Below are 23,694 nucleotides of genomic sequence, written 5' to 3'. Positions count from 1 at the left end.
ACAGGAAATAATTAGAAAGAGAGAGTGAGAATGTGTCCGGACCATAACACAATCCAGATCTGAAACATTTCCTGTGCGAGTGCAATGACTCAACAAGTCTGGAGCACATTGTGCTAATAACTATTAGGCCATGGCTTTGAGTTGGTTTCTACTTTTACTACTGAAATTATAACATTGGAGATTGGTAGCAATTGGCATGCTTGTCCATCTACAATAATATATTATCCACAGATTATGACATCATGACACTAACAGCCCTTATAACATCATCTGTTGCTTTAGCACAGGACAGCAAGAACGTGTTTGTCATTAAAAGTGTCTGGAAACATTAACATTGTGGCCATGCTCGTGTGGCACAGGAAGCAGGATGAAGCCATGATTGCCTTATTCCTGGACGTATCGGGGTTATATGCACATTTTGTGGTTGCACCACAGGGCAGCGTCTACCCCCTAAGCATTCTGGGAAAAACTGGGAGAAACGCTGAGTCTTGGTTTCTAGCTCACTGATGTGGCAGTGACGTGGTTTTGTAGCTTCCATTTAGTGCCTGGGATCCTTCATTTAGGAACCAGACTCTGAGTAAAATTTCATGTATTACTATGCATCCGACTATCAGAGCGAGTGTGGTTAAGCTGGCTAAGAGTACGTCCCCCAAAGAAGTTTATGAGTCTAAACTGCTTCTCAAAACATGAAGCCACCATCCTAGAGCACAGAGGTTATTTAATACTTTTGTGTTTTTATACGTTTATAATGATGGGTTAATCATGTTTGGCTGTTCATAAGCTTTCCATCTATTTTCATCTCATAGTGTACAGATGTTTTACTGACTACAATAGGGTGAATATATCTCTATATCTATATCTATATCTATACCTATATATATAATAAACACAGGCCTATTGGTGTGTTCTGATGTACAAATGGGCATCAAACGCCCCATTGAGTGGCACCAACCATTTATTTCTCTAACTAATAATAATAATATAATAATCACAGCCGTGTGCTGTCCCTTGCCCCACTGAGGACACATTAATTAGCAGGTGTGAATTAATGAGGAAAAAGCCGGTGGGCGCTAATTACAGACTGCACCTCTAACCCTTAAATACAGCTTCAAATGCAGTCTTCATCCATTCTCTGTTGCGTTACTATTCGTCTCACTCTGAATAAAGGATGGTATTTATATTGTCCAAATCTCCATCGGAATGCCTCATTTGGGCTCAGGGATGAAGAGTTGCCATCCTAATTCATCAATGTGGATTACCCCGCACGGAGTTTAAATCCCAGAGTGCTTTGCAGGCGCATCCATCAGGCCAGCATAAACCCCAGAGATGCATGTGCAGACAGATAGAGACTGATGAAACATAATGGCTGTATTTGGATTAAAGCTGCATCCTCTGAGTCTTTAGTGTTGTGCTGTTGCATTTGAATTTGCACTGACTAGATCTTATGTTCATGATAATCTTCTAAAGAACTGCAGAATATACAATTACTTAACGTGTCTACTATTGCAGTGTCTACTAGCAAGTCTGATTTGTGTGTGAGTGTACTAAGACTGATAGAATATGATGTGTGTGTTGTGTGTTGTAGGAACATGATGGAATTCTGTTCATTTGACGGGACAGTTTCAGACAGCGAAGTGAAGGCCTTGGTGCCGTCTGGCAGCAGCCATTTTTCATCAAGTCTCTCCTTGAACTTGTCCAGCTCTCTTTGCCACCTCAACAGCCACTAAATCACACTCTTCCTCCGGCACAGGTGTGGCCGTGACCCTCTTCCTCTTTCGTTCCTGTCATCCCTCTTCTCTGTCATCCTGCACAACATCTCACACAACATCTCACACACACTTACATTCTGAGTAAGAGCTGTTTACGGCAGTCTAGGTCACATGCGGTTTTTCAGACAAGATCGGTTCATTCATATGCTTTGCTGTCAACCGTAACAGCTGTCACCTTTTAAAAGAATTACATTCTACTGTTAGACTAAAGATGTAGTTGAAAAGTTCATTCAAACTGACTTTCTTTTGCAACTTTTTTCCTTTTGAGAAAAAAATTACACAACCCAAAACACGCTTTGTTGCCAAAGCAATTTTTCCATCATCAGTATCTGAAGTTTTCAAGGACGGCTGTTTTCACTCCCTTCTCGAGCTGAAATTAAGTTTTCCTCCTGTCAAGAGAAGTTCACAAAGACGTGCTCCTGTAATATTCAAACGCGAGCAGAATTCAGGGTCGTCAGGCTTGCTATTCACTTCACATAGCGAGGCAGAATCAATGCAGAGCGGGGAGAGCTCAAGGCCACATTCCAATTCAGCTCTTAATGTGGATCCAGAGGCAACAGAAGTGGTTTTTATATGACATTTATCTTTCTGCCAGCACTTTTGTATGGAGATATTGAGGCCTTCGTTTGTGTCAGGTGTGAAATGTGTAGGCTGACACTGACATATGAATGAGGGAAAATGAAAGAGTGGTGAAAAGAGAGCGACGGTGAATGGTAGAGAGCGACATAATTAGAACACAGGCTTAACCAATGTCGTGTAAAACATAAAATGTAAAAATATTAATAAAAAAGATAGTATTTTAAAATGGCTGCAAAAATGCAAAATTGTTGGCAAAAAATCATCGGTGGCAGGAATGGGGTACTCCTTAAATTTTATATTTAAATACGAAATACGAATCAGGACCGTTTTGAAAATTACTGAACTGTAAAAAAAAGTGGTGGGCTGGATAGGTTTGTTATTTACATTTTTTAAGTAAGAAGGAACTGAATTGCTTCATATAAACAAATATTAAGACAAAAAAGTCCTGAATCTAAAAACAAAGCAGAATGAAACACCAGCTAGGTAAGAATCCATCCATATTCCCAAAGCCCTGTTATGGTCCAATTCACCCCAGTGCTTACCGTCTGTGACCTCAAGCTGTGCCTTGGCCAGGATGCTGCCCGCCACCGTCAGGGCCTGGCAGATATAGTACCCCGCGTCTGCCCGCTGGACTGCCGTGATGGTCAGATCTCCACTGGGTGACACCGAGAAGCGACTGTTGGGCTGCTGCGGTTGATTTGGAAACAAAAGGTTCTACACAAACAAAGAAAACAAGAAACAAAGTGTGAATAGCATTTCCGGGGAAAATTCTCTACTTCAAACCCACCATTATTTGAATAGAAAATGCACCAGGGAAAACATTTTGCATTAGAGGTGGTAAATTATCAGTATTGTCAACTATTAAAACGACCAATTTCCGAAAGGAATTATGGTAGTGTGACTGTAAATATTCAAAATTACGGAACAGTGGCTCACCGAAGATAGAGCTCTTGCTAACGATTGTGCTAACCCTGACTGTGTATATAGCTCACTGTGAGTATCCATTGTGTCCAAATGACTGCAGTAATTGCTTTGGGCTGCGTTGTTTACTCACTCTGTCTGACATGGCTGTCGTGTTTGAAATGAAATCTGTTGCAAAGCGAGGAGGCCAGGTGATTCAAAGCTAATTCACCACCAGCGGCCGGTTTAGCCCGTTTGCTAATTATGCCAGATAACAAGCTGGGTTCATTAATGGCCGTCATTGACAGAGCCCTCACATTTACCTCAGGTTTTATATCCTTGAGATATCTCCACTCTTCCTCTCATTTTCTCTCTTTCACTCTCTTTTGATTTCGGAGTCCTCATAGCTGACCGACAGAAACTGAAAGGCATTAGCCGGATTCAATTACACCTAATGACTTTAATGCTCCAAATTATGCTCCAAATTATGTTTTTTTTTTCTTTCTTTCTTTTGCTCTTTTTTAATTAGCCTCTCACACATGATAGATGTTGGGTCCATTATCCTCAAGTGTGACTGAGAGGCTTCTCTCAGCGCTAATGACTCAATAACTGCTTTAATTTAGCCTTTTAACAAATACCTTCATATCTTACTTAAGAGAGGAATAGTAGGACAGAAAGTGTAATATAAAGTGTTATACTGCATTTAGCATCAGGATTAAGGCTCAAATCTTCCTATATTTCCAATTTAAATAGACTTTTAAATAGTATACTTTCAACTAGCTTACCCATGCTATAGCATGTTCTATGCGGTTACTAAGGTCTTTTGGATGGTTGCTTGGTGGCCCACTCCTAGATATGATTTATATCTCTTCTTCAATATGAGTTTGAGGTATATGTTCACCCATTTTGTTGTCTATTAGCGTCAGTCTCCCTGGAGCATGTGTGGTAACCACTAGCCCAAAGCTTCAACAAAAAAATAAGAATAGGTTAAAGAGAGAAAAATGTGCTATTACCTGACTTCCTTCTTTCTGCCAGAAGACCGCCGGCTGTGGGTTCCCTTTCGTCTCACATGGGAAACTGGCTGTCCGTCCCTGCGCCACAATCTGATCCCGTGGCCTGATCACGAACTGTGGTGCAGCTGAGTCAAGAACCAAAGACATGAACATTACACCATACCCTCAGACACACAAATGCACACAACACACACACACACGCTGATCATTGTCAGTCAGTGGGAAACGTCAAGCATCCACAGGCATTGACTGCCGAGGTCACTGAGACAGAGCTTCCATGCATCAGCCCGTTTCCGACAGCATTCGGCCTCTTGGTTTATCTGTTTGCTTTGACCACAAACAGAAAGGACAGCAACAGCAACCACAGGAAGCCATTCATCCAGGTGAGCCCGCAGATGGCCGTACTGAATGAATGACGGGCAGCTTTCAGGCACGGCAGTGCTGCGGTCACAACACCAGAGGGAAGGGTGGGTCATTCCGGTCAGGACACACGGAGAGGAGAAGCTATGTGAGGACACCACATCGTGAACGTGGACACTTCTTTTGTAAGTGGCTTTAAATACTCGACTCTATTTACTCTAAGAACACAAAGCAGTTTCTATTTCTGTATCGAAGACAAGCAGAGCTCACAAGCTGGACAAGCTTGGAAAACATTGAATTGACTGTTGGCCTTTTAATGGACATCGTTCTCTATTCTAAGAGCCAGCTTGGGTCAAGTTCTCACAGAACGAGAATTTTCTCACGCCTAATGCGTCACACTTAGAAAAGTATTTTTTAACCTCTCAACTCACCCGGCAGAGAAACTCAGCCAACATTCCTGCAGAGCATATTCAAATAAACCAATTAAAAGTGCCATCTTCCCCGCTTTCCCTGTCTAATCTGACCTTAAAATGGCATCAGAATTCAGGGACAGGGTTCCAAAGTTTCCCCTTGACTTGGAGTCAATGCTACTTTCTCCTTAATGAGAAGGTTAGGGCACCAACCATCTAAAAAAGGTTTGTCAGAGTCTTCAAAGGCAGGGAATGGCAGCTGGAGTTTGTGAGAAGATAAAATGCTTTTGCAGAGCGGTACCACTCACTAGAGAACATACAGTTAGGGAGTTTCAAGAAGCAAAGGTTTTTATTTTGAGGAATAAATGCTTTAGCTGACCCAAATAAAAAATGATTTTCTTCTGCTAGAAACTCTGGACTGTGACCCTACAATCAATCATTTTTTAACCGAGCAAAAGAAAACACAGAACTTACTAAGTACTGTTAAAAGTTGATACTTTTCAGTCATGAGTTTCAAAGAAGTCATGAATTTGGACAAGAAACAACAACTATCACATAATTTGAACATTTCGACAGTGTATTTGTTTTATACTTGTAGCCACAACAATAAATCTAGACGCAGGACTCCAAACAGTTGAGTTCGTTTAGCAGGGGAACCATTACTCACGGTGCGCCCATCTACAAAAAGAAAAGGTCTGATCGTGGAAAAACACTCTCCCCTTCATTCTGATCCCTAAATGAGCCCCTCTACTGCCTTTGCAGCTGGCAACTGTGGACAAGGGAAGTCTGCAAGTGTTTGTGATTTATGTGGCTGATCCCTTTTTTGTGAGGCTGTACTTGACTAAGGCTGACACATTCAGGCAAGTTACAGATGGTGGGAGATTTACAGGATTCCCAATCTGGGCGCACGGTGGCGCGGGCACTTCTGTGAGTTTGGGCATCACACAAAAGCTTTAAATCACAGATTGGCCCGGTTTCATTCTACTCCAGAGCTTTTATTTTGCATTGGAGGGAGTGGGCATAAAAGATGGGCATTCACCGATGCCACTCACTCAAAGTGATTGTTTAATGACTTGGACGCTCAACTTCATTGTGCAGTTGAGTGTTAAAGTCCTTTTTGGCCAAGAGGGGAGGAAAACACTCACACACGGACACATCCCAAGTCTATTCGTTCCCTAGAGGCTTCTAAAGAGTAGAACAAAGCTAGTCATAAATAAACTGTGATTGCATTTGATTGCGTATCTGGTATATTATTATTTAATGCATGCGTGTTGTGTGAATAATACACACTCTTGCAGGGTCTGCAGGGAGAATGCAGTCCTGAGAAGAGCAGAATAGCTAATCAGCCCCTATATTTAATTCATGACAGAGCACATCTGCTCCATACTGGAGAAAGTTCACGACTAAACACGCTTCTGAGAGCTGTAAGTCAACACACATGAGAACAACAGGAAAAAAGCATGCACACTCTCTCCAAAATGCACACACAGACAGTAAAATAAACAGAAACTGTCATGACTAATCGAAGACCCACTGGAACACAAGAGTTTCAAGGTATTTCAACTCAGCCAAATGTAAGCCCAGATGGCTGTGTGTGTTGCTGCTGAATTATATCCATTAAGCAGAAGTCACAAGTTTAAAGAAAAAAAGAAAATATCACACACCCATCACATTAATCTAGTAAGCTTTTTTAGTCCTAAAGTCCTAAAATAAAGGTAGTTAGTACAGCCACAGGTTAGTACAGGACAGAACTCTACTTTGTTACCTTAGTTAAGAGCTATCAAGTTTATCAGGATAGGAAAGGGAAATACTGAACCTCTACAATTGAGCCACCACATAGTATGTGTGTGTGTGTGTGTGTGTGTGTGTGTAGCAGGAAGGGAGGAAGAAGCACAGAAGGCAGAGAGGGAACACATGCAGTATGAAGGAGTGACTGGGATGGGTACTTACCGACAGGGCGAGCTGAAGACACAACAATGGTGGAGTGAAAACAACAAAAAAATGAACAAAAGATAGACACAAACAGAAAGGACGAACAAAGAAGAAAGTGAAAAGAATTAAGAACAAAATAAATTAAATTCAGAATGAACAATGGCAATGTGTTTTTTGGGCACATCATTTCAGCACTGTGTTGGTCGGTGGACACAGATTCCACAGCAGAGATGCGAGGAGGAGAGGAGGAATGCAATGTATTTTATTTTTCAACTCCGATGTAGACTGAAATCTTCAAAAAAATTGACAAAAATGTTAATCCAGACCAGCGCCACCTGCTGGCAAAATAGTATAATGTTTAGTTTTATTGTGTGAGCATGTGGAGAGCTAAGAAAAGCAATATCAGCAGTCTTCTCTCTCCTCCCCAACTGACAGGTATCTATTTTCATATGAAGTCATTAAAAATGGGGGCTTGTCCGGGATAAAATTCAGGTTATGAGATCTGCTTCACCTGCAATTATGAGGTCTATATACAGAGCTCTCAGTGAGGAAGCTGAACCGGCGAGACAGAATGTGGACAATATTGATGGAATGGCCAAGAGAAAATAGCTGACAATAAAGCAGTTCATATTTAATGCAGTAGTGGAGCTGTCGAGGAGCCTATGCCATATTGACATTAAGAGGGTGCAATCATGCTCAGAGTGCTGTCCTCTCCTTCCTTCCCTCCTCTGTCTCTCGCTCTTGAAAGGGAGCCTGTATAAAACCCCTCCACTCTGGATCCCCACACATCCCTTCATGGCTGAACTGTGTTCGCTTGTAAATCCTGCTTTCAAAAGGGCTGAAACTTGACGGCTGTCTCCATTGGCAGCTTCAGCCCCCTCATGAAGGCCACCAAAAACCCCCCTATGTGAGGTTTTAAAGCCCTCCACAGAGCATCTAAGCAGTTTGATTTAATGTGGTGAGAAGAGAAGGGAGACGGAGAAGAGGTGGAAGGGGAAAGAGGGAGATTATGGCGAAAAGAAAAAAAATTGTTTTATTAACCCTGCCCACCCAAGCTGAGCTTTCCGAGGTCGGTCTGCACCAGTAAACTGTGAAATGGTTTTGCTGGTATGGGCCAGAGTGCCACAGTGGAACTGAGGAGATAGTGTGTGTTTATGTGTGTGCAGGGGGAGGGTTATTGGTGGCCTCCATTCTAGGGAGTGTAAATAATAAAAAGCATTGTCGCTCAGGGGAAGCTCACTCCCCACCTAAATTACACTTCAGGAGTTCATTTGAGACCCGTCAGGAGGTTATCTCACTCTTTCAGACTGAGACTACACCAACATACATTATACCGCTATTGATTTCCAGTGAAGTAAAACCTTATGATAGAGTCAAATAACCCAGGTCAGCACAAACACATTGTTGGGCTTCTGAGATGCACTAATTTAATATAATTATTAAAAATACAAATCATTATATTATATTATATTATATTATATTATATTATATTATATTATATTATATTATATTATATTATATTATATTATATTATTATAAATTGATTTAATCACCTTACGCAGGGGGCAACATTTAGGAATTCAGCAATCAATAATTATAATCAAGTAATCAAAAACAGTAATTAGTAATCAATGATGCAATCAAAAGCATTCGAGCAAGCTGATTGCATGAGTTGCTTTGAAACAATTTGATGAAATGCAAATTTTTGAAGGCAACCAACTACCCTGTCAGGCTCTAAAGTTGTAAGCAGTGTGATTTCACTTCTGTGGTAGACTTGGATACTCAACTGACCTCTGACCGTGAGGGTGGCGGTCGCCTCTGTTTTGCCCACTCGGTTCTCCGCTACACAGGTGAACGTTCCTTCATCACTCGCTGCTGCCTTCTTTATCCTCAGCACGTAGTCATCTTTATCATATTTAATATCATACCTGAAACACACAAACAGAAAATAAGTATCGCAATAGACAACTTCTGTCTATATCAAACGGATCTCACGGCATTTTACGAGGTGGCAAATTCGTACGAATTCGTACATATTTTACGAGTTGCCCAATTCGTATGATTTCGTACGAATGACCTACACCTGTCCCCGCCCCTAAACCTACCCATCACTGGGGTTTAGACAAATCATATGAATTCTTAAACTTTTTTGTTTATGTTTAAATGTATGTAGCTGATGTGGAGTTAACTATCTTCTAATCATTGATTAGCATATTCTGTCATGATAATCTATAAATCGCATTCCCGGGGGTGGGGTTTATGTAAATCTTAGGGTTAGTGATGTAACTAACCTGGGAGGAATGTCATGTAGTCCCTACCAGCCGTTTGTTGTAGTCCTTAAAAAGCTATTTCTTTAAAAGCAAATATCTCCCTTTGCTTTGAACTTTGAGCATCATGACTTGGCAGATGCTGTTTATGCTCAAACAGCAACATTACACACTAACTAAAGTTAGAAAAGTGAAATCATAATCAACCACCCCTTTAACATTGATAATAAGAAATGTTTCTTGAACTGCATTATTAAAATGTTTTCTGAAGGATCACGTGACACTGAAGACTGGAAGGAAATACCAAAATGATCTCATGGAATAAGAAACTATCACCAGTTCACATTTGATCAACGGTCAGTGTTGAAACGAATATAAAACCATGACACTTGTGTCCATTAAAATGAAAACTGCATCATAGCAGATGCTATCTAGAATACCAGATTTAAAAAATCTAGTATAATCAGAAAGAACTGTATAGAAACACTGCATTTGTTTTATTGCTGACAGCAAAAGATCAATTATTCAACAATGACACACTCTACAGAGAAGGAGGAGGCTTTCAACTGGAACCGCAGATGCTTCCAATATTTATGAGGCGTCCGATATGTGTGTGTGAGAGAGAAGTGGGTGTATCTGGGAGCTAATCAGAGAAACAGGCCAATTCCAGGTCAGACTGTACAGAGAGGGATTTGAGATGTAGAAATCCAGCCCATATTGATCTGCACCTCTCTGGCAGCTCCTAGGTACTTCAGGAACACTATGTCCTGGAAACTGACAGCCAAAGGTGATGAGCTGTGTGCGAGTGTGTGTGAGGTGAAAGTGCGGCTGAGAAGTTGACAGGCCTTGCAGGTTGGTCTTCTTTGTAGTATGTTGCTATAATTGGGATTTCTGGGAGTGTGCATGCGTGTCTGTGAGCCAGTCTGAGAGGGTGTTGTGCCATGGAGCTTCTCGTCTGACAGCTAGACAACACTATGTCTGCTGTCTGTCACTCCAGATCCGCCCTTCCACGGGAAGCATGGCTCAGAGAGCATGCCATGTGGCGCAGGAGACGGGATCCCTGACACGAGGACCAATAAGACCAGGATTATTCTTCAACAGACTGCTGTTTATACACAATCAAATCACAGAATGTGCGCTCGCTGCTTTATGTTATATATGAAGAGATATCAAGAAGAACATTTCACCTCAAAATCAAAAGAAATGTATATAGTCAATTGAAAATGTAGCCTATTTGCATTCTTTTTCTTTTTATGTATTTTCAATTTTCATTATTAAAAAAAAAAAAAAAAAGCACTATGTATACACTACCAGTTAAGCATCAGGGGGCATCAAATCATCATATTAGAATGATTACTGAAGGATCATGTGACACTGAAGACTGAAAATTCAGCTTTAATCACAGGAATAAATTACATTTTACTATATATCCACATAGAAAACAACTCTTTTGAATTGTAATAATAGTTCACAATATTACAGGTTGTTTTCTATTTTTAATCAAATAAATGCAGCCTTGGTGATCAGAAGAGACTTCGTTTAAAAACATAAAAAATCTTACCGATCCAAAGATTATGATGAAAATACATATACTAAGTCAGGTTTTGGAGAATAAAGCTGATACTGTTTGAATGTAAACGGAAGAAGAATGACACTGCACAGAAGCTAAATACTCCGATGTATCAAGCGTCTTTCTGACAGAGCCGGAGGCAAAGTCTGACATGATTGAATACAGAAAGAGAGAGTGAGAGACGGAGATTAAAGAAACAACATAAACAGATGCTAATCAGATTTTCAACCACTAAGACTAAATATCGCATGAAACGAGCCTGGTAAAAACGAGAAACACACACGCACAAACACACACACAGAAAACAGTAGCGCTCTGTATGTGCTTCCTCTTTAAGCTGGATCTGTTCTCTATTAAGAGAGGAATGCAATTACACATGAAGAAAAGCAATGCTGAGGATACACTACACTCCACTGGTCTCTAAACAACACACACACATTACGCGGCATGCGTTGCTGACAGATTTGGGGTGTAAACATTTGCAGACACGGCTTTTGAGTGTCTTTTCCTTGTTAATTCGTACTTGGAGCTCAGAGTTTGTGTGGAAGTCTGCGCCAAATGGCCTGGTGTTACTTTGACAAGCTAATGCGTTCATATCTTATCTCTATATGAACAGCGCAGGCATCCTGACAGCAGCAGAAGCTTGTGAAATTCTGCAAGAGAATTCAATATCGACAAGAAAAAGATTTAGTGTTCGGATCACAAAAAAAAGAGATAGTTTGAAGAATGTCGGCAACCAAACAGTTGATGGACCCCATTGACTTCCATAGTAGGAAACAAAAGTCAATGGGGTCCATCAACTGTTTAGTCGAAACCGATGTCTTCTCCAAAGGTTTTCATCATTTAAATGTTACGAAAAAGTTGAGTGTTAACGTGTTGCACATGTGCGAATGTATAACCTGAAGGTCAACTGGTTGCTAACCCGTTATCTACCACATACGCCAGCTCTTTGGAGTCAGACATCTACAATCATGAGAAAGAGAGACGATGAGGAAAATACAAGTGACTGTATGACAACTGAGAATGTCAAAATTAAAATAATCTGCCGTTTCAGAGGCAGGAAATAAAATAAGACCGCGAGACACGTGTTTTGTCGAGTCTGGGTCTTGTGGTAATTATGTGCGAGTTATTTAATTATTAGATCGTCATTGTTTCTTTCTCGAAACCTAATTAATTTCTGGATATGCTTCTTAGAAAGAAAAGAGAAGAAGCGTGTTGAATTATTACCTGACAGATACGTTGATTGTCGCACTCGCTGAATTAATTACTATGTGTGTTTTAACTGACAGCTGAATAATGTAGATTGATATAATTGTTTCTTACAAAACTAATAAACCAAGAAAAGTCTTCACGGAAATGCACGGAATGGCATTCGTGATCTGATGGAGGGAGCATGGTAAAGTAATCTTTATGAGTTTATTACATGTAGCATTTGGACACTACAGGACAGAATATAATCGTGATAAATGACGATACAAATTCAACCACACTGGTTTTAGAGCCCATTTTGTAGTAAATATTCAGACATAATCTGAAACCAATGGCCTTTCAGAATTGTTGGAAAGGAGTTGTTTGGAATCTGCCGTGTCTCTGTGTACTTTTCCAACGTTCTCCATATCTGCACAGTTTATTTTGTCTGCGTGCTTGTTGTGAGAGCATGCGGCCCGCTGACCTGTAGCACATCACAGACACAGACAAACAAACAAGGCATGATAGCACTCAAAACACACAGCCTTATCTGCTGGCTGAGGACACACACCTGTTTGGAGCAGCCTCAGTCGCTGATGCAGTTGTGAATATTTATTTTAATACTTCAAATAACTCACTTGGATTTACTCTGGGTTTTGGACACTATATTACAATGGTAACACTGTGTTTTTGTGGCCATGTAGCATGGCCTTTTCAGGAGAAGCATGAAATACCATGAAAACACCTGAAATCAAGCAGAGTATATGAATATGGTAATCCTTTATTCACACACAACCATTTTGAAAAGTTTGGGGTTGGTAAGATTTAAGTCTCTTCTGCTCACTGCATTTATTTGATCAATATTTTGAAATATTGTTACAACATAACTGAATATACTATTTTAAGAATAAATAATTAAATATATATGTGACCCTGAATATATTTGTGGCAATAGCCAACAATACATTGTTTGGGTCAAAATTATCGATTTTTCTTTTATGCCAAAGATCATTAGGATATTAAGTAAAGATCATGTTCCATGAAGATATTTTGTAAATTTCCTACCGTAAATATATAAAAAATTTATATTTGTGAGTGAATGCTGCACAGTCGCGAACATAAATGAACAACTTTAAAGGCGATTTTCTCAATGTTTCGATTTTTTTGCACGCTCAGATTCTAGATTTTCAATAGTTGTATCTCGACCACATATTGTCATATCCTAACAAACCAAACATCAATGGAAATATTATTTATTCAGCTTTTCCGTAATGTATAAATCTCAATTAAAAAAAATTGACCCATGTGACTGGTTTTATGTTCCAGGGTCACATATTTTAAAACGTAATTTATTCCTGTGATCAAAGCTGAATTTTCAGCATCATTACTCCAGTCTTCAGTGTCACATGATCCTTCAGAACTCATTCTAATATGATGATTTGATGCTCAGTAACATTTCTAATCATTATCAATGTTGAAGACTTAATATTTTGTGGAATCTGATACATTAATTTCAGGAATGTTTGATGAATAGGAAGTTCAATTGATTTGAAACAGAACATTATGCACGTCTTTCCTGTCAATTTAGATCAATTTAATGTTTCCTTGCAGGAAAAAAAAAAGCTTTTAAAAATACCTTTGAATGGTATTATACAATAATTAATCAGATTTGAATTAAATCATCAATAAAAACACACCGTAGCACTTTCTTTGAAAGAGTAACCAGCTAACCAATCAGATGAAAATCCTCAGTCTTGTGATCATTTCCTATCTAATCTTGAGTCGTTTTTTTACGAATTCGATTCCAGATTTATTGCTTTTGACACAATGCATCTGCTCCGTGACTAAATCTTTTTTTTTGTGTGTGTACCGCCTGAAGGATGATCTTTGTCAGAAGTGTTCTCGTCCTCTCTCCCTCTCTTTATCTCACTATCACAGTTTTGAAATGAAGAGGCCTGAGGGTGAGTAAGTTCTCTTTAGCTGTGCCAGAGCCTCACCTGCCCCGGTCCACCTGCAGCCTCACCTGTCTTTACCTCAGGGCCTCAGCACGGAGCGAAAGAATGAGGCCCACGACGCAGCTCTGGCTTACATTATCTGCAGGGGGCCTCGCGAGAGAGCTTGTGTGTTTCTGAAAATGGGCCCTGGCATGGAGCTCAACACCTAGATCACAGATGCCTATACGAGTAGACATTTGAAATAATGCTTTAGATCGCCAGAAGTCTCACCTCCCGCGGGGGACGTCAATTTCGTCTTTTTTCCAGCGGACGGATGGTTGTGGGTCTCCCTGCACCTGACAGCGAAACTCCACCGCCTCTTCCTCTAGAACCACCTGGTTAATGGGCCGTCGTAGGAACGTGGGTCTCTCTGAAAGACATGCCGATGAAAAAAGGACATGAGGGACGCCGAGACCTCATTCACTTGCTGTGACTCAGCATTGAGTCACCGAAACAGAAGCTCTCACGGAGATTTGTGTTATTGTGTAAGAGTATGATACGCTTTTTTGTGTCCAGTCCCGGCATGTTTTATGACTAACTTGACGACTCAAGCATAATAGAGGAGGTAAACATGACACATTCTCTCATGATGGTAAAATTGGAATCGTTCAAACTTGCGTGTTTACAAAAGCATTAACTATGAGCTGAGATGTTAAAAATGTTCAGGGCATGATTGAAACATTTGGCACGTACCGAACACAGTGACCTGGGCCGTCTCACTGTCTCTCTCGCCGACCATGTTGGTGCCCACGCAGATGTACATACCAGCGTCGCTCTTTCTCGTGTTGGAGATCATCAGCTTCCCTCCGCGGATCTGAAAGAGAGCGCTGGAACGTTACGGTCTCTGCAACACCTCATGCGATAAGTTACTGCGACACTATCTTAAGTTAAGTGCTTTGCTCAAGGGCAAAATAGATGTGGTTTATGATTCACCTTTTGCTGGTTTTGAACATGTAGCCTAATCGTCTAGATTCAAGGCCAGATCATTAACCACTATTTCACACCTCAAATATGGCTTTCTTTGTTGCAAAAAATGGTAACACTTTACAATAAGGTTTGTTAACATTAATTAATGCATTAACTTAAGTAAACAAGCAATATATTTTTTGTTAATAAACATGTTCATGTTATTTCACAGTGCATTAACTAATATTAACAGATACAAATGTTTGATTTTAACAATGTGTTAGGCAATGTTGAGATTAACATTAACTCAGATTAATAAATGCTGTAGATGGACTGCTCATTGTTATATCATTTTAACTAATACAGTTAACTATGGAATCTTGTTTCCGGCATGGAATAAACTTTTTCTTTTTTAAAGGTAATTGCGACTAATTCTGAAAGTCACAATTCTGACTTTTTTTCCTTGCAATCGTGAGTTTATATCTTGCAATTGCAAGTTATAAAGTCAGAATTGCGTGATATAAAGTTGCAATTAACTTTTTTATTATTTATTCAGTGGCAAAAACATGTTTTCAAAGGATTTTGTTTTAGGTTTTCCTTCAGATTTACAATGTCTTTGCAAAACAAACTAAAACGAAACAAAATGAAACAAAACAAAAAACAAACAAAACAAAACAAACAAACAAAACAAAACAAAACAAAATTAAACAAAACAAAACAAAACAAAACAAACAAACAAAACAAAAAGCGAAACAAAATAAAACAAAACAAACAAAACAAAACAAAGCGAAACAAAATAAAACAAAACAAACAAAACAAAACAAAGCGAAACAAAAAACAAACAAAAAACAACAAACAACAACAAAACAAAGCGAAACAAAATAAAACAAAACAAACAAACAACAACAAAACAAAGCGAAACAAAAAAACGAACAAAAAAACACAACAACAAAAAAACAACAAAGCGAAACAAAATGAAATCCATATAAATAAGTATAAATGTGTATAAACTTATTTCATGAGTATTTACATATGATTAGTTCCGTTCCTGTCTCCAGTTCTCACCTTGATCCTGTCGTCCTTCTCGTCGATTCTGACTTTGTCTTTCTTCCAGTAGATGGTGGGTTCCGGGTGGCCACGAGGGGGAACACACTCCAAGATGGCCGGCTCTCCAGCGGCCACCACCACGTCCGTAGGGTTCTGTCTGAAATCATCACGTAACACTGAAAGAGAGAAAGAGAGATAGAGAGAAGGAAACAGATTAGCTCATTATTTAACCATTTTCAAATTTAGTCATGCTTACAATCCCTGAGGCACAAATAAATGTGCTTTTGTTGCTGAAACAGATGCCATTCAATTAAGCCCTTAAAATGCTAACACACTCCAGCAGTGTTCAAATGTTAGCTCACGTTCAACAGGGATGCAGAGAGAAACACCTGTTTAAAAGCGATGTCCACTCGGCCTAACTTAAGGTCACATGAACGACAGACGCAGTAAATCACGCTGTGTGTGAAGCCATCAGTCTGCAGGAGGGTGTGTGCGAGTTTTATTCGATGGGGTGACTACAAGGGAAACTTAATTGGACTTAATGGGGTTCCCTATCGAGAAAGGAGAACAAACAGAGAGAGGGAAGAGATATTGTGCCCTCCAGCTCTATGTCAGAAGAACGAACGCACATACAGAGCGGTGGGTGGGCGGTTAAATCCCTGCCAACTAATCAACCATGCTCACCCTTTCATCATGCCAACTACGCCTCTGGCCATGACTAATGTAGCAATAAACTCCACAGCAAAAACATACAAGAGGTCACCTGATTATCAGCAAAGAATAAATGCAATGAATTAATAAACACACCTGTACACATCGTCACATTCATCAACACCGCTTTATTAATAAATAAGGCAGGTAATTATCCTCTAGCACTGACCTGTGAGAGACAGAAGAATGGATTTGTCTTACCGATCATGTGTTAATAGTGAAAAATGCTCTCGTCTTAGTTAAGATTTATGAATTCGATAATGACTTCAAAGTGATTTAATAATAATATGAAAGAGAGCACTCTGACCTGGAAATCTGATTGTGTTTAAAGCCCTGACCCTGACCACACATCAGTTGATATGAATGTGCCTTATTTATAATAATAATAATAATAATAATAATAATTATTATTATTATTATTAAACCCTAGATTTATAGTAAAATAGTAGTAGTAATAATAGAGTTATATTAAAATAATACTAATAATAACAATACAACAGTAAAAATACAACAACAACAACAACTTCTACTACTACTACTACTTGGGGTTGGGGTAATCATTTCCCATAATGCAAAATAAAAAAAATATAAAATAATAATGATCAACTGCAGTGGATTTTTGCATTTTCTGATGACAATGAGAGCAGTACTATTGTGAGTAGAACATGCCACTAATACTAGGGAGTTGCTAATGTGTTGTAATGCAGTTGCTAGGGTGTTTTGGTTGGTTGCTAGGTTGTTGTTTACTGACCCAGTCAAGTCTCTACGATAACCCGGTGTCTTAGATATAGCTCAGGTATAGCTGGATATAGTCCCTTCTTCACTGCAAGTCTGAGGCTTTGTTTTTACCCATTTCCTCTCTATAGGCAAAACTCTTACTATTACACAATACCTATAAGATATCATTGAGTAGGTGCACGGAAAGTTACAAGCTGAAGTTTAATACTTAGTGTTTTGAGTAATGCTGTAAAATAAGACAAAGTGCTGTGTATGTGCGGGTGTGTAGTTTTACATTTCTTAACTTCACGACTTTCTCTGGCCTCGGGACCTATACAGACATTCAATACGCATAATTACATTTTCATCCCTGCAAAAGCCTTGACTTTCAGCTTTCTTACAGGTCTCTTTCTCCTTCTCTCTCTCTCTTCTCTGGGTGCGATGAGCCTCTCAATCTTCCATCTGATTAATATTTATGTATTGTGTGTCTCCCTCCCCCGCATGCTAGCAGAGAGCAGCATCTGTCTGTCAGGCTGGAGGCTAAAGGAGAGGCTTATCTGCCGAATATTCCTTCTCTTCCTCCTGGAGGACGGCTGGTAGGGGCGGAGGGGCTGATTTCGGGCTGCATTGGCAACTTTGCAGTTTTTCTGGCGAGATTTCAAAACTTTCGGAGCAAAGTTAAGGGTTTTGCGGTGGAAAAGTGTAACAGGAGGAGATGCAATGGAGGGAAGCCAAGAGGATCATTAAAAAAAGGACAGATGCTACTTTGTACTTAAGTGTGTTTGGAGTTGTCAGATATAGTCAATGCCAAAGGCAATTAAAGGGCCCGATATCAGAGATCCTTTTTCGTTTTTTGTTTTGTTTTTTGGCTACACGTTTGGCAACTAAAAGAAAAATCTAATCTGTGTGACAAAAATTGTAAATGTAAACTCAGATTGTACTATAGCCCCAAAACCTCTCATGTGACTTATGAGAATTAGTTCTAGTTTATAGCTGCAACATTCATTGTTTATATATTGTTGATTAAACATTATACCTTACAAAAATATATAAACTTATCAAAATGTTTGACTCTGAATGTTTGAAATGAAAAGATACTTTTTATCAAGCTCGTTTATTTAAGTTCAGTAATTTCACTTAAATGGCAATTAATAGGTCATTTTTATTGCCATTTAAGTGAAATTACTGAACTTCATAAAACGAGCTTCATAAAAATGATCATTCTAGAAGAAAATTGTAGATGGCACTTAGAGGCTTTTGCATCTGAACTCTTCATATATATATACATACATATATATATATATATATATATATATATATATATATATATATATATATATATATATATATAATTTTCTTGATAAATAATTTATATATATATATATATATATATATATATATATATACACACACACACACACACACAAATTATAACAAATTATTTTAAGATAAATTGGCAAGACCAACACACAGGCCTGTGGAGTGGATAATTTTATAATTTCTGCATACAAATCTGTTTGTGTTTACCCATCATGCACTTGTGTTGGTAGCTTGTGTCTGCATCAGAGCCAGCAAAGGTCAGAACACAGTGGGATTACAGCACAGAACTGGCCTAGAGCAATATCACACTTCTACTGCACTTTATAACATCAACATACTGATCGAGAAAAAGAGAGAGAGAGCGAAAAAGAGAACGATTGCGGACAGATGAGTGTTTTCCAAGCATGCTACAAGCAATGATAGCATTTCGTTTGAGTGCCTCTCAAAAGTGTTCACTACAGTTGATGCTGTTTCGATGTGGCTCTCGCATGAAAGAGTGCAAATATGTCACTTTGAGAGAGAAATAGCACTTTCTTTTTCTACTGCACTGCCCTCGGCTCTGTGTGTATACATGCCTATTTGTGTGTGTGTGTGAGTAAAAGTAATGTGAAAATGTGTCCAGTTCATAGTGGGTAAGAAAGCTGTTCCATTTATTTGCAGGGTATATTAGTTCTGTTATGAGCTAGAGCCCCAGTGACCCCTGGAAACCCCATCTACTCAACCTCACACTGCAAATAAAGCCCTACACACACACACACACACACACACACACACACTTCTTGCCTTCATCAACATCATCATCACTCTACGGACTAAATGCAGCATTAACAGCTGCGCAAACATTGCTGCCTCTATCCCACATCCACACGCACATTATTCTCTCTAGAACAATATCCATAGAGAATCTCTGTCGGAGCATTTCTGACTGTCCGTTCAAGTATGAACCCGTTTCTAATGTGATCAAGGACAAAAAGAGTTTGTCTGTGTCAAGTACTCAAGGTTTGCTATCTTAGAGATTGTACACCCACATATGACAGTTCATCCATTGTTTACACTGAAAAACACTGATTTTCTTCCACAGTATGTTTTACTTGTTTTCCAGTAAAAATATCTAAACATATCAGTATATATTTATTTGAGAAGCAAAATGACTTAAGTTTTAAATATCTTCCAGGGGGTTAGAAAAAAAAATCTTGTTTTTCCTTTGACTTAAGTCTATTTTTCGGACCCCATTGGCAGCTTAAAATCATTTAATTTTGATACTTTTTCAAAAAACAAGACTTTATACTATATCTTAAGTCATTTTGTGTCTCAAGTAAATGTATCTTGATTTAAGAATGTTTCGATTTTTGACTTTCTTTCTTTAAGAAAATAAGAACAATATTAATTATACTTTCATAGTCGTTATCATACACTGTAAAGAAAGAAAAGTTGACTTAACTTAAAATTATAAGGCAACTTGCTGCACAGATTTTTTGAGTTGACTCAACTAATAGAGTTTACTCAACTAGAGATGTTATAGTTGAGTCAACTCAAAAAATCTGAGCAGCAAGTTATAATTTTAAGTTAAGTCAACTTTTCTTTTTTTACAGTGTACTTTCAAATATTGAAAGCTCCAGTTTCACTGCAGTTGCATGTGAAAGAGTGTAAATTTCTTGTCTTGATGGAATTTTCTATTTTGAGTGAACTATTACTTAAAAAAGGGTCAATTCTGAAGAATTGTGGTGTACAGTGTTGGGGAAAGTTACTTTTAAAAGTAATGTGTGACAATATTGCGTTACTTCCTTAAAAAGAAACTAATAGCGTTACTTAGTTACGTTTTATGGAAAGTAATGTGTTATGTTGCGTTTGTTTTCCTTTTTTTTCATCTGGGCTGGGCTTGCTTGTTTGTATAATAACAAACAAAAAGTTATACTTTTGGCAAATGTAAAGGCCCTTTCACACCAAAAGTGAAATGAATAAGCCTCAGACTGAAGGAAATGCACATTTACCCCTGTCCAGTAGAGGGCGCCGCTCAAACAAACCTTTCAACTGTGCTGCTGTTCTGGATTTCACGAGAAGAAAGTTAAACTCTTATTTCAGCAATAAAAAAGAAACACAAATGTGATGTTTATCTAAAGTAATTTTTTCTTATTGGTATGGTTGAATTGAATCGAAGTTCAGCAGCAAAGACATTGGTTAATAAAGTGAGATCAAATACATAAAGTATATTTGTGTTACGTAACAGATTTAATTACAGCAGGTTTGTGTTTTACTGTTTTTAATTATTTTGAGGAATACTGAATGTGTTTTTGTGCAAGTGAGATGAGTAAATGCATGTTCAAATTTAGTCTAGATCTACAATAATCATGTTCACACACAGCACACACAACGTCTCTGCGCTCACTCATGATTTCTCTCAACATGGGGACAGGAGAGCTGTCAGTCAATACATGAGAAAACAAAGTAACTTAGACATTTTGTTGTAAATTTCAAATGTGTTACTTTACTAGTTACTTGAAAAAAGTAATCTGATTACATAACTCTCATTACTTGTAACAACACTGGTGCTGACCATAAGCAAAACAGTTTAAAAATGGAATAAATTATGTGTTATACACATGTAAAAATGGCAAAAGTTTAGGGTTACAAAGTAGCAATTGTAATTAGCTTCATCTTACAACAACAGAAGGACAAATGGAGGTGTATGTACTGGCAACCAAACACCTCTCACCTTCAAAAGCTGCACCTCCAACGTTAGGCTAACAAGATTGCCGAAAGCCAACCCGCTAATGACTTCCGCCCCATGCTAACACCTCCGACTGGACCCTTGGCTCCGGAACACAAGCTCATCACAAACAATACCATTAACTCTAAATGAACCTCCCTGCTCGTTCCTCTGTCCTCTACATGCACTTTCCAGATTCAATTTGGCCTAATCCTGGGCTTTATGGTAATGTATAGCTCATTAAAATGTTAGCTAAAAACTCATTAAAATTCGCTCAAAGTAATAGCTTCATTAGTGTGATATTGCTGAAAAGCAAAGACAAAATGAAGAAGATGGGGAGAAGGAGCGAGGGATGAGGAGAGAATGGTATAAAAAAAAAACTGAACGACTACTTTCTAATCACTTAATTGTGACTGAAAACAGCATGCATTTGCATAATGCACGCAGACACTAGGTGGCTAATTTTCACTGTGACTTGGTAATTAAACACCGTTCACAACTATAGACATTTCAATCCAAAAAAAATAATTTAAGGAGGCACTTCTGGGCCTGTAAGAGATGCCAAAATGTCTCCATCTTCCTGTGTAAAAATGATACTCTGAGCAGCTGCAGAGTGTGGAGCCCTGGTGGGCGCTGATACCGTGGTATTATGTGTGTGTCGAAGCACAATCACTGATGAGTATTACAATTCAGTCCATGGTAATCCAAAGAATGAATTAGAGTCTATGAAGACACAAGCTACATGAAATTACCACCTTTACTTATTGCTATATGATGTTTTAACATACAGTTTTCCTATTTTCCAGCTCTGTAAAAATCTAAAATAAAATAAATTAAAATAATAATAATAAGAATAAAATAACAAAAGGATAAATACAAAATAATAACAATAAAAAAATAAAATAAATAAATAATAGAATAAGATAAATAAAATAAAAACACACAAAATAATAAAATAAATAAACAAATAAATAAAAAATAAAAAATAAAAAATAAAATAAAATAAAATAAAATAAAATAAAATAAAATAAAATAAAATAAAATAAAATAAAATAAAATAAAATAAAATAAAATAAAATAAAATAAAAGTTGTGATTGGTCTGCTAGAACCCCTACCTCGGGTTTCACACACTCCCTCTGCATGAGTAATTGCGCGTCAACGCGCACAACGACGCAGAAGCATAAATGAAAATCAACGCGTAGCCTACAGCGTAGACGCACCGGCGTGAGTTCAACGCAGAAGTATAAATTGATTGGTCCGATGCATAAGTATAAATCGGCCTTAATGCTATCTAGATCAGCATAAACCAGCTTGGACCAACATGGAAACTCATACTGGTGTTAGCTGGTTTTCCAGCAGGGAACAGCATGATCCACACACACTGCAGATCGTCAGCCACTTCAAAAGCCACCCACACGTTCCAAAGAAAGTTCCAGAAGCCGTACGGTGAGCCTGATCCACCGTAATGAACAACCGCTGAGTTTTGAAGCCTGAGAAACCCGCTACAGCGAACGCCTGATCAAAAGCCAAACCCTCTCTCTCCTCCGAAAGCTCATCTACTATTTCTACACGCCTCAGACTTCCAAAGGAGAGAGCGAGCGGAAAAAGAGACAAAGATTAATAAAATGAAGGCTGCTCCTAATTCCACAGATATCAAAGATCTCCGTCGCTTGATGAAGGTGGTGAACTTTTCCGTTTGGTCTATTTTTAAGTATCCGAGAAGATGGCTTTCCTGAGATCTCCCTCTGCTCTATCCTTTCTCCTGCTCTTTAATTAGTTTGTCAAGACGTGAAAATGTCACGAGTGCCCTTGGGGAACTCTTTCGTAGAATCAGCTGTGGTCAATTTATATATATAGTATATTTCTTTGTGGGCCAGAGGTAATTTTTTAGCAAGGCTGCCTTTTGGATTTTCCATGTCACTTCAGATGAGTGGGGTTGAAATCAGTCTCTTTCCCTTTCAAAGCTTCTCTCCATCCCTAAAGGAACAGTTGCTAGAATGTTACAGTCAGACGAAGAATAGCATAAGATAAAAATATGGCCTATTAGCCACGAGTTTAATATGTATGTTTGTATCATGTTTGGATTGTTTTCATGCAATGTGTTTTGTTGGGATTCATTCATGTGGAAGTGATGCACTGTGACGCAAGCTCTGCTGGGTGTGACAGAAGCCAGCTGCATTGTGAAAACACACACACACACACACACACACACACACACACACACACACGCTCAACATTCTGTTGGAGATCTTCTCATTGTTAATAGAAATGATTAGAATTTTAGTGCTTTAAACTTCTGAACT

General features: G+C 38.6%; 1 protein-coding gene across 16 annotated transcripts in view; it reads right to left on the bottom strand.

The window, feature by feature from the left end:
- Positions 1-23,694, bottom strand: part of robo2 (roundabout, axon guidance receptor, homolog 2) — a 453,442-nt gene that overhangs the window by 51,012 nt on the left and 378,736 nt on the right. For 12 of the 16 annotated variants that reach the window (XM_084418220.1, XM_084418222.1, XM_084418224.1 and 9 more), the window contains 7 exons: positions 15,954-16,111; positions 14,676-14,796; positions 14,214-14,352; positions 8,755-8,891; positions 6,982-6,993; positions 4,262-4,386; positions 2,891-3,062 (listed from right to left, as the gene is read on the bottom strand). In XM_084418220.1, coding sequence (XP_084274346.1) covers positions 2,891-3,062; positions 4,262-4,386; positions 6,982-6,993; positions 8,755-8,891; positions 14,214-14,352; positions 14,676-14,796; positions 15,954-16,111 — 864 coding nt within the window. The remainder of the gene's footprint in view (positions 1-2,890; positions 3,063-4,261; positions 4,387-6,981; positions 6,994-8,754; positions 8,892-14,213; positions 14,353-14,675; positions 14,797-15,953; positions 16,112-23,694) is intronic. The other 4 variants (XM_084418228.1, XM_084418231.1, XM_084418221.1 and 1 more) reach the window with 1 other exon arrangement.

Source organism: Rutilus rutilus, assembly GCF_951802725.1.
Source record: "Rutilus rutilus genome assembly, chromosome: 9".
Classification (NCBI taxonomy): Eukaryota; Metazoa; Chordata; class Actinopteri; order Cypriniformes; family Leuciscidae; genus Rutilus; species Rutilus rutilus.
Note: the sequence above shows the minus strand (reverse complement) of the source record. Positions and strands in the feature narration are given on the sequence as shown.